The sequence below is a fragment of the Buceros rhinoceros genome, unplaced genomic scaffold, assembly GCF_000710305.1.
Source record: "Buceros rhinoceros silvestris isolate BGI_N320 unplaced genomic scaffold, ASM71030v1 scaffold1213, whole genome shotgun sequence".
In the NCBI taxonomy this organism is placed as follows: domain Eukaryota; kingdom Metazoa; phylum Chordata; class Aves; order Bucerotiformes; family Bucerotidae; genus Buceros; species Buceros rhinoceros.
In genome coordinates this window covers 64544-75247 of record NW_010402797.1, presented here as the reverse complement: position 1 = coordinate 75247, position 10704 = coordinate 64544, and the positions used below count along the sequence as shown (strand labels likewise).

Here is a 10704-nt window from a genome sequence, read left to right as displayed (position 1 = left end):
TTAAAGGAGAGAAAGTTTTACCTCATGACTTCTACCCAAGAGAGACTGGCTCGGGGCTTGTGTTGGGTCAGGTACTTCTTAGACCACAGGAAGCTGGATGTTTTTCTTTTGAGGCACTAGAAGTTAGGCTAATAGTAATAATAGTCAAGTTGCCCAAAGCTAAAGGGACAAGTAGCTCTCGTTACTTTCCTATTTAAACACATGGACAGTGAAGAAATCTTCTTTTCCCTTTTTTCCCTGAAATACAGAAAGTACAGCCTGCAGTGACAGATTCCCCAGAATCTTGTACTGCTGTGCCTGTAGTCCTAATGCATACTGTCCCGTTTTACGTTATAGTTTCCTCATGAGAGGAGTTAACAATTGATGTCTCCGCATTCGGATGCATACACATCCTTTAATTCATAATAATTATCATGTTTATATTTCTTCTTCCACATTCCCAAGCTAAGCCAAGACAAGCTCAGTTCTATGACAATGTTTTCATGTTTTCTCTCCTTCAGAGAGAGCTGCTGCAGCTGAACCAGACAATTGCAGCATGCTAGTTATACTTTGATTCAATACGCAGTTGAAAAGAGGAGAATGACTAGTTTTCTCATTTGTCTATTTTCAGACATTTAGAAAACCCCACTGTGAGCATCTTGAGTAAAAATTAGGTGACATCTTCAGACCCTGGTCAAACCACTTATGTATGTTAACTTATTTAAATAACCACCCCCAACTCAAGTGACACAGCGGCCTGCAGTCTTCCTTGATCCATCCGCAGAGCAAGAGTTATTTTTACTGAGTCAGTAATCATGCATTGTCTTCCAGAGGAAATACTAGTCGGGTACCCCTGCTTGTAACTTCATGATCTGCTGCTCCCAAATCACGTTCCAGTGCTTCCTCTGAACTACTTTTTGTTCTCCTGCCATCAAGGCTAGTGGTAGCTGTATGGGGGCCAGAAGAACCATTTGCAGTTATTGTTGTATCACCGTATGTCACAGTAAGGTCACCGTCATTCAGAATAAAATCAGAATCCTCTTCCCTAAGCTGTTCTTGATTCTGTAAAAAAAAAAAAAAAAAAGAGAAAAAAGAAAAAAAGAAAAATCTTTGTAGAGTGCATAACATCTGGTCTTTACCAAGAAGGTAACAGAGGAGTTTACCTACGTGTCAATGCAGAAGGAGTAAGTGCTGAAGTTCCACCTTAAGAAATGTTAAAAATAACCTTGAACCCAGTGTTAGCAAATCAGCTTACTGCTCCCTGTATAACTACTGCTATTGTGGAGAGATGAGGGGGAGCTGAATCCAAGAACTAGATTACGAAACAGGTAACTAGGGATTTAGTAGCACTGGAAGTTTACCAGAGTGACAGGACAGATGAGCAGTATACACTGGTTTTTGCACGACCATTTAGAAGGCAGTTCAGGAAAGACTGGAGGCCAAGCACAGTTAAGTCATTCCAGATACAAAGTCAAGAGTTGCATCTGTTGCCGATTAGTCAAGTTCATTAGTAAAAGACTCCTGCAAACCAGTAAGAACCCATTAGATCCAAATTCTTTACATTCAAGGTTTCCCCCACAAATTTCTGTTATCCAAAAATAATCTCTGATCTTTTAAATTATCTGCTTACTCTTACCTGGAACTAAATAGTTGACCTAGTTCTTAGGAATGGTCCTGAGCCATAAAAGTACAAAAGGCTGATACGAGAAAACACTTGTTTCATGGTTTGTTTACTAGTTCTGGTAAGTTTTCTTATCAAAATCATTTAAGAAAGTGGCTCATGAAATGCTGTGAATTTATTTTGGCAGATACAGGATGAAATATATGGTCAGAGACTAGAAATTGCTGAAGTGCAACAGAACAGCTTCTCTACACAGCATAATAAAACAGCAAGCAATTATACCGTGTTTCACTCCTATTTAATATGGTCTTGGTAAGGTAAAACAGCCAAATTGATCAGAAAATGGGGCTTCCTCATATTTGAAGAAAATTCTGTCAGCTTCTATAAGCTTGCTTTCTTGCAATTGAAAGTGAGTATTTCCTCAGTTGAACAGCTTCATGCTGCTTAGCACAGGTCGAAATGTATGTGTGTGTATTGCTGTTCTCCTTGGTAGGCTGGACACTGATCAAGCTGCATTCTCAAAGCACATGATTTCCTTCCACTTTGGCAAAGGAAGGAGGGCACAGGCTATACACGAGACAGGATGCCTGTGATCAGCCTGACCAGAAAGCCCTACCTGTAAAACAAGAGTTCAGGGCATTTGAGATTGAAAATGCTGATTAACCTGTCAATGATGAAAGATGCAGTGCCTGGCTAAATAAAACTTCCCAGGAAAGCTTCCTGTCATTATTTCAGAATGATAATCAGCCACAATAAAGCACCCAGAAGCCTCTAGATGATACAGAATATTTAACTAAGGAGGACTGGAAGAGGTGTCAGGAGTTTACCAGAACCAATGGGAAAAAAAAAGTGGTGCAGTTGTGCAAGACAAGCCCTACTTAGAATGAATGCTAATTTCTCAGAACCTTTGTGGCATCCAAATTTATCACCTCTTATTAGAGACAGCATTACTGTGATAAAGAGCACTATTCTCAAAGAGCAAATACAGTTTAGGACACTTGCTTTCTTTGATTGCAAAGAAAACACTGAACTACTGTCACTACCTTAAAAAGAAAAAACACAGAAATTAAAGGGCTCAGCTATAGTTGGCAGAAACAGCCTTTCCAAGCTTTCCATTGCAAAAAAAGTCTGAGGGACAAGACCAAGATGATTTTAAAAGATACAGAAAATAATCATCTAAGAAAATCTGATATCGCTATATATTCTGTTTCTGCAGAAGAGACATAAATAAAAGATTCAAAATATAGATAAAGATAAGAAGCACGCAATTTGTGACTGTTGACTGGTTATGTTTTAAGAAGTTGAAGAAGCTGAGAAGCTCTACCACAAGTTGTCTTTTATGGCATTTGCTCTTGAAGAAGCAGGAAGGAGGGAAAGGCAAGGCTAACAGCGCACGGGGAGGTATTGCAATACCCAGGCCACATATGAAGCGACTGCGGCAAGCTCCCAGAGCACGTCCTGTCTCCACAATGCCATTTGATACTGAATCCTTGCAGTCACTTATCAGATAAGAAACTGGGAAGAACAGACTCCACACCTGATCTCCCCCCAAAAGGCTGAAAAGCTCTTGGAAGGATGAAACTGAAAGGAGAGGGCCACAGGCTTTATTCTATATGGCAAGTCCTAACTCAGTCTTTGTGGTTTGTCCCAGGCCATACGTACATGTACGCAAACACAACCAGTTCCAGAGAAAACGCTGTTCACTATGTTGAGAGAAAGCTCAAACATTGCCTTGTACAAGCCAAGTTCCACTTACTTATTCCACTTAGGAATAGCATTGCAAGCAGCAGGCAATTTATTTCATGTATTTTCCCAGAGAACATCTATGAACAATCCCATGTAGCAGACAGATCTGCTATGTTTGCAAGAAAAGAGTATGGGTGAATAAACCTACTGTGCTTCATGCAGCATTAACAATTCTTTCAAGAAAGACAGGAAATGTATCCAAGTAGATCCCTAGAGACTTGAAATTCTTCCAAGAATAACCCTAAACTGGCCTCTGCAGTCCCCTACAGTTCTGTAGGAATAGCTTCAATTCACTCAAAAAACCATAGGTCTGAACTTGACTACTTAATCTGACAAACTAGAATGGCTAAGTACCTAAATCCAAAACCTGACAAACGACTGAACTCTGCTTTGACATGCTGACCATAACCATGAAGGACCTCACAGCATTCTGTGCCATCTGTGGTAAAATCCGCTCACGCTCGTAGGAATGCGTGCTGGACACGTTAAACCCCCTAAAGCTTATTTAGAGTTACTGCTTACAAAGCCAGTCTTTATTGCCTCCTAAGGCAATGCAAAAGAAGCACACGCAAAGTGCGCCACACATACAAACTGCTGGTAGTCATCACATAAACGCTGCTGGTGCTAAATACTACACAGGCATCACAGATGAAAAAAAGTTGCACCAGAAGTTACTTATCTTACGGTTCCAAAACAAAAGCATCAAGCAGTATGCATGCAAAAGTTATTACGACTTACATCTGATACCCCACTTAGAGTTTCTCTGTTTCTCATCCGAGTTCAAATTCATCAAGGAAACTAAACAATTTTTGCTATGAAGCTAGAACCACTGAGAAAGGGGAGGGGGAAGGCATGGCTGGACAGTTGCCTTACCAGTTTTGAGAGTTACCTCCTCCAAGACACGTAGACTGCAAGAGAAGGTTTTTTTACTGGCTTTGCAAATTTAGAAAAATAGTTCAATTCCTTCTACTTTATACCAAGTTGTCACACTGTGTATGGTGCAGGAACTAAATTTAAAAAGGTGTGAGAGAATGCATAAGACACAAAACACACCCCTGAACAAACAAGCAAAGAAAAAAAATCCCCAGGAGTGCTTAATCTGGAAGAGCAGATGATTACAGAGAAGATTCTTCCAAATGACTGATGAAACAGAATTACCAAAGTTTCAAAGGACATATCAAAAGGGAAGGAAAAAAAAGTGACCTACATTAGTTTAGGATAAATTGGAAAGCCCTGTCAAATGGTCACGCACCGAAGATAACACCAGGAGAGAAAATTAAGAGTGAATCTTTGAAAATGGTCCTTTTAAACACAAGCTACAGCAACCTTTCATGCTTTTAAGTTCCAACTTGGAGTCTGTTTGAGTAGGAAACACTTAATGGCAAGCCTAGTGGTACAGTCTCAAAGCAGCGGGAGAACATCAGCAGGGAATAGTAATGACAGCTCCGGAAAAAATCCACCGTACCTCAACCCTGTGTGCTGACTCAGAACCTTACATGTATGTCACGCAAATTCAAGAGGACACATTCTCATACTTAGGAATAGTTCTAAGCAGACTATGTAGCAAGATTATTTGACTTTCAGACTTCAAACCCCTCCCTTTGGCATATAATTAAAAAGATGTGCTCTCAAAGGAGTAAAACTGAATCCTAAATAAGGTTGTAATAAATCCAGATTTAAAAAGCTGAAAACAATACACAAATAGTCAGTATAGCCACATACTCGTATGCTTTCTTCTCTAGGCAGATGTCGTAACTGCTCAGGCATGCACCTGAATGAGAGCTAGGATTTACCACTTCTTTTTGAAATGCGTTTTCTGGCTATATTACATTACACTGATTATTTACAGACTTTTTTTCTTGTTGAATTCAAAGTCTTCAGCCTTCAGCTCTCTCAGATGTACCATTCAATTTTCCTGGGAAAACCTCACAAAAGCACAACTATTCCAAACAGTTCCTGTCCCCCCAAAGGCGTGGCTCTCAGTTGCTTCACCTGCACTGAATAGGAAGACAGAAAGATTCCATAGCTTTTTACCAGTAATAAAATGGTATATTCAAGTGCTGTAGCAAAGCCAACCATGCAAAGAAATAAAAAGCAATAAAGTGACTTCAGACTTCTGAAGTCTTTAAAAGAAACTGGAAATAATATAATTTTGAGATTTTCTTTCCAAATGCAGCAATGCATTGAAACGGGAACAAGAAGGGAGAATACAGTGTGAAGGTCCATTTTACACCTTATAAGCCTTTTTAGGGATAAAGTTAACCTCCCAAGTGTGTGTGTGTGTGTCACAGAACCAGTCCAACTAAAGAGTAAGTTTCCACGTGCAGTAATAAGTAAGAATGAGGAAAAAAAAGAGTCCGACTGTTAGAGAGAATGAAAGCCAAAGCCTTCATGTTCATTCTGGTTAGATCCTCAGCTACTGGATAACAAACTTGTAAGATCATACATAGACAAACACACGGGCACCACACAAGCAGGCTAATTTGTCTGATGGATGCCTTCCAGCCTAGATCTGTTTTAAGATCTCCAGTGGCATTGCAAAGATGGGAACAAGGCCAGTTTCTTGCATTACTAATAGCTCCAAATAGGCAGCAGACATTTCACATTTCTTTGAAATTTTACTATCAGGTGAAATTAAGATGCTAATGATAACTTCCCTGCATTTCTTTATGGTATTTCAAAGTGGCAAGTGCAATTCATAACTTTCTAGGAAAAGATTAATAGAAATCTGGTCTAAGACTACTTAAACACAGCAGAGATGTTCGCAGTTCAGAAAACCTGTAGATTTTTTTCCCACAAAACACTATGGTTTTATTTATAAGCAGCGCATAAAAAATTGTAGATTTCAGAAGCACTGTACAGATAGGAATGACATGTATCAGGACCCTACAAGAGTAATAGTTTGAAGAAGCATTAATTATTGCAAGACATGGCTGTAAAGACAGTATAGTGACCTGCTAGACCCGAGATACATAACTGATTAACAGTTTCTGACATGTGGTCTCAAATTTTACAGTGGAAACAATGAAGGGAAGTTCTGCCAGATTTTTTTTCCAGCACGGGTAAATGTGTCAGGGTCTTCTCTGAAGGAAACCTCACACAACCTTAACAGTAACAGGACAAGAATCTAGTCCAAAAGTGTTGAGAAAGACAAATATGTTTAAGTGATTCACTGAACTGGTTTATTGGCTAGGCCAGTAACTTTCCAATATACCTGAATTATTATTTTTTTAAATGAGTATTTGAACAGTTAGATCATCTCTGATTTCTACTAACAGAAGCTGTTGTCTCAGGGGAAAGCATCTTAAATCTTTTCTGCCTGGGACAAACCACTTCCCCGCAGCATGTACATCATACCAACCTTTTGCCTAGAAAGAAAGAAACCTGCTTTGCTGAAGTTAAATAAATAAAAAACAAAACACAGAAGTATTTAGTTGTTCTACTTACATCATAAACCTGGGGACTCGTCAGACAGCGGGCTATTAGGCCACACCAGGTGGGTAGAGTTGTGGTTAACGGAGGGCCACTGTGAGTGAGAATTGGCTTCAAATAACTTAAGTAGTTAAGGGAAACACATCAGTGCTTGAAAACCACTATTGACAATAAAAAGACAATCGTAGATAAATGTGGTTCTACCTTTGATTAATGTGCTGATCAATAATTGTATATAAAACATCCATTGAAAAAATCTGCAGTTGTAAACAAATAAATGAAAAATATCTTTCCTCCCCCGACATATTCCCCTCAATTCTTTCAAGGGCAGTTTCTTTCTTCACTTTTTCTGCAAGGGCAGCAAGCTAACTCTCAGTTTCAAGCAGTTGCACTGCTTCCAGCTTTTGGGCTCTCTGGAGCCAAAAGGAGCAAGCAGAGCTACAAGTGCTTTGATGTTTATAGGTTCAAAGATGTTTCTGCTCTGTAGATGAGAGCATAGTGTTAAGGTTGCAAGCTAGAGGTAACAAGGTGACATACCTTTGCAGCTCAGCACAGGGAAATACAGAAATACTGTCCATCCAACATCTTCAAAGGAATGCAGCCACTTGAACTGCTGGCTGGTCACTGAGCCACAGGGATGTAACCAGAGACCTTACTCTAATAAGGCTCAAAGACATCTCTGCAGTGCACATATACGTACCATACAGAGACTCAGAAAGGTGAAGGGAAAGCTGTATGGCAAGAACCATGTAAGGCAGCATGGAAGGAAAGCCACGCTACCTACCGTATGTTGAGGGGGCATGGGGGTGGGAAAGAAAGGTGTCTTCACACCTCTTTTCATAGATCTATGCCTGGGAAAATCTGTATTTGTTCACACTAGTACTCCAGACTGATGGTACGCCTGAGGAAACTCTCAGAAGTAAAAAAAGTTGTTGCTGCTACAGAACAGCATGCTGATCCTAAGTGGCACAAGCACAGAGCTCAGGAGGAGAGTGCCAAGACTTCCAAACATTGTCTGAAATCAAGACCACTGAATTTTGGGTGCGTTTTATTTTTTTAAAATCAGCCTGATTATTTTAAATGTAAATATATATTGCAGGTATTCTAGTTACTTTTAGGCCTCCAAGCACAGATAGAACCAACTCCATTTGTGAAGATAACAGTTTCCCTGACCCTCTCAACAGATCAAGATGCTTAGGTGAAAGGGGGGTTAAAAAGTGGGCTGTTTTAGCAGAGATGTATCCCTCCCCTTTAGCAGAGCCTGGCATATCGTTTCTACTTGAGCATAACATCATGATTATAACACTGTAGAGTTATGTTTCCTCCTTTCCTCCTCCAGTAACGGTGCAGCTACACCCAGTCCTGGAAAGAAATACACTCTTAGTCCTTACACTAACCTACCAGCTCTGCACTGCAGGCAGACAGGCACACAGTGACTCAGTCATAATAAAAGAAACCCAGTAAAAGACATCTGGTACTTCAAAGTTGCAGTTTTCTTCATGTTTAACAATTGTGGGTGAACCCAGGGAACAGCCCATGACATTAAACGAACTCTCCACAGGAATGAAATTCCTGGTTATCCATCCACTTAGAGCTCTGCTGGCAACAGCCAGCATTGGCCAAGTGCGTCTTACTTGCATCTTTTTCAAGTTAAATTGCCTTGCAAAGAGTGAATTTTGAGACAATCTGCCTTTCTACCCACAAACCAAGTGACTTTGTCAGCAAAAAATATTTTGACATTTAGCCATGGGTATAGAGGTGGCAATTCTAAAGATCATCCCTTCCATGCAATTTAAGCCCACCTGGCCAATGTTTATCTGAATGCCTCCTTGCAAGAGAAGGAGCACAATTTTACCTCTAAAGTACAGTAAGACAATTCCGCCTCTGGCTGTCAGTTTCCTTGGCACAAACTTCATAGACACCTTTCCTAAAGATTGCTGAAAAAGCAAATGCACCCTTTAAGCTTCTGTGAAACAACTAATTAAGCTGTAACTTTCACCTAGCACTCCCCCCTCCTTGCAGCAGCTGCTGGGAACTGTGCTCGTGGTAGCTTCAGCCAAGGGGAAGTCAGCACTGCCAACTACTTTTTTTTTTTTTATTTCTTTTCTTCTTCATCAGGCACATCCCTTTTGTAAAGGCAGGGGAAGAGGATAGCTCTGCTTCCTTCTTAAAAAGACAAAAAAGAAGCAGTCAGCCACAGCCAGATCCTTCTGTGCTCTTACCACAGAAGTCTTTTTTTTTTTTTCCTTAAATAACAAAAATTGACCTCAATACACTTTGACACCAGCAACTGGGTTAACTCCAAAGGGTTAACTTTAAATTACTAACATTTATGAATATTTAAACTAGCACATACACCCTGTTCTGGGTTTTAGCCCCATACCACTGCATCTGAAAGCATCAAACAGGTTTTATCCTGAACAGGCTATTACAGGATCTAAATGCTTTCGCCACTCTACCTGGATTTCCCCGGGTGAGAAATCTTGATGCACAAGGCATGGAAGGAAACAACTGTGCTCCAATCTGGCCAGCAAGCTCTCAACAACCAATGGCCCAGCCCCCAGCAAAAAGACTCACTTTTCAGATGCAGGCTGCAACAAGATTAAGGCCCTGTCAGAGGTATTTACGTATTTTTAACTGCCCCAGAAATTACTAGGAATCAAGAACTGAAACTTCTTTAAATTTCTGGGTGTAAGTGACTTGTCATGGCCACAACACTATCTTTGCCATTTTCCACTAAATGAATGTAAGGGGTTCAGGAGAGGCATCTGTATCATATTCTGATTAAGAATATGCTAAGTAGATTAAAAAAACCCCACAAGCATGAAAGACATGACAGCTACTCAGAAATTGCACAGAAGCTTAAACAAGGCTATTTAAACGATACAATAGCTCCAAAAATATTGTACAGCACTATATGCACACAGGGACACTCTGCTTTAACACCTATAGGAAGTTCTGGATATACTGAAGGGAATAAACTAGATTTATGCAGATATTTAGTTCCAGAACTTCCCATACCAGCAACAGGGTTTCCAAAGAGGACTTTATCACAAAAGCAAACTGCTCTTCAGAGCAATGAGTTGGAGCTTAGACACGTACAATGAACGGGAAAACTAGTTTGTGCTATGAGCATCGGGGAAGATCAGAAAAGATTAATGGAACAAATCAGATGATCTGAAGTAGTTAATTGACTGTCTTATTGTTTAGGAAGGAACTTAATCTCCTAGAACTGACGAGTTTCTGTGCTCTAGCAATTGTGACATACCATGCATTAGAGAAAGGAAAGGTCCATCTTTTGAGTCAGCGAGTTCAAGCTTCAGTTCTCCTGTTTGACTCTCTCAAGTGCTTAAGGCTACATTTCATGCCTTGAAACTAAGCTGTGTTTTCAAAAGGATACTTATGGTCAAAGCTGTACCATAGCCTGAAGAGCCAAGCACTTTCCTGCTTTGTCCTGTTCCTTCTTTCAGAATCTGGGCCATCCTAAAAATAAAGTAAAAACATACTCAATTATGTCAGGCAGAAAAAACCCAAATCATGCATTCCATTCACCCATGTTATAGTATCTTGTCCAAAAAGGCCAAATTACTTCAACACTGTACTTGGACTGCTATTTAGAGCCATGCTTATACTGAGAATGTTATTTTTCCTAGAAAGACCAGAAATGACTGCAGAGAAGAGGTAGGCCCTCTTCATTGCACTCAGGTTACCTTAACAAGCTCTCTACCACCATGTTCTCTTGAGTCTAGAAGCTTATTGCACAGTTAACGCAGTAATCGATATAGAACAGGTCCAAAACTGACAAATAAGCTTCATTGATGTCTTGTCCCCATCCCCCTCCCAAATAAACGAACTGGAGTAATTCAGGCCGATGCCTATTCACTGCTTGGTTGGCTTCCTTAGCTCTAGGTCTATTTGATGTTCTT

At 40.1% G+C, this 10704-nt stretch overlaps 1 protein-coding gene across 1 annotated transcript in view; it reads right to left on the bottom strand.

The window, feature by feature from the left end:
* Positions 1-792: 792 nt before the first annotated feature.
* Positions 793-10704, bottom strand: part of SLC9A7 (solute carrier family 9, subfamily A (NHE7, cation proton antiporter 7), member 7) — a gene marked incomplete at its 5' end in the record, with an annotated part of 38636 nt that continues 28724 nt past the window's right edge. The window contains 3 exons of the mRNA XM_010132731.1: positions 793-1041; positions 6794-6899; positions 10179-10261. Of these exons, the coding sequence (XP_010131033.1) occupies positions 793-1041; positions 6794-6899; positions 10179-10261 (438 nt within the window). The remainder of the gene's footprint in view (positions 1042-6793; positions 6900-10178; positions 10262-10704) is intronic.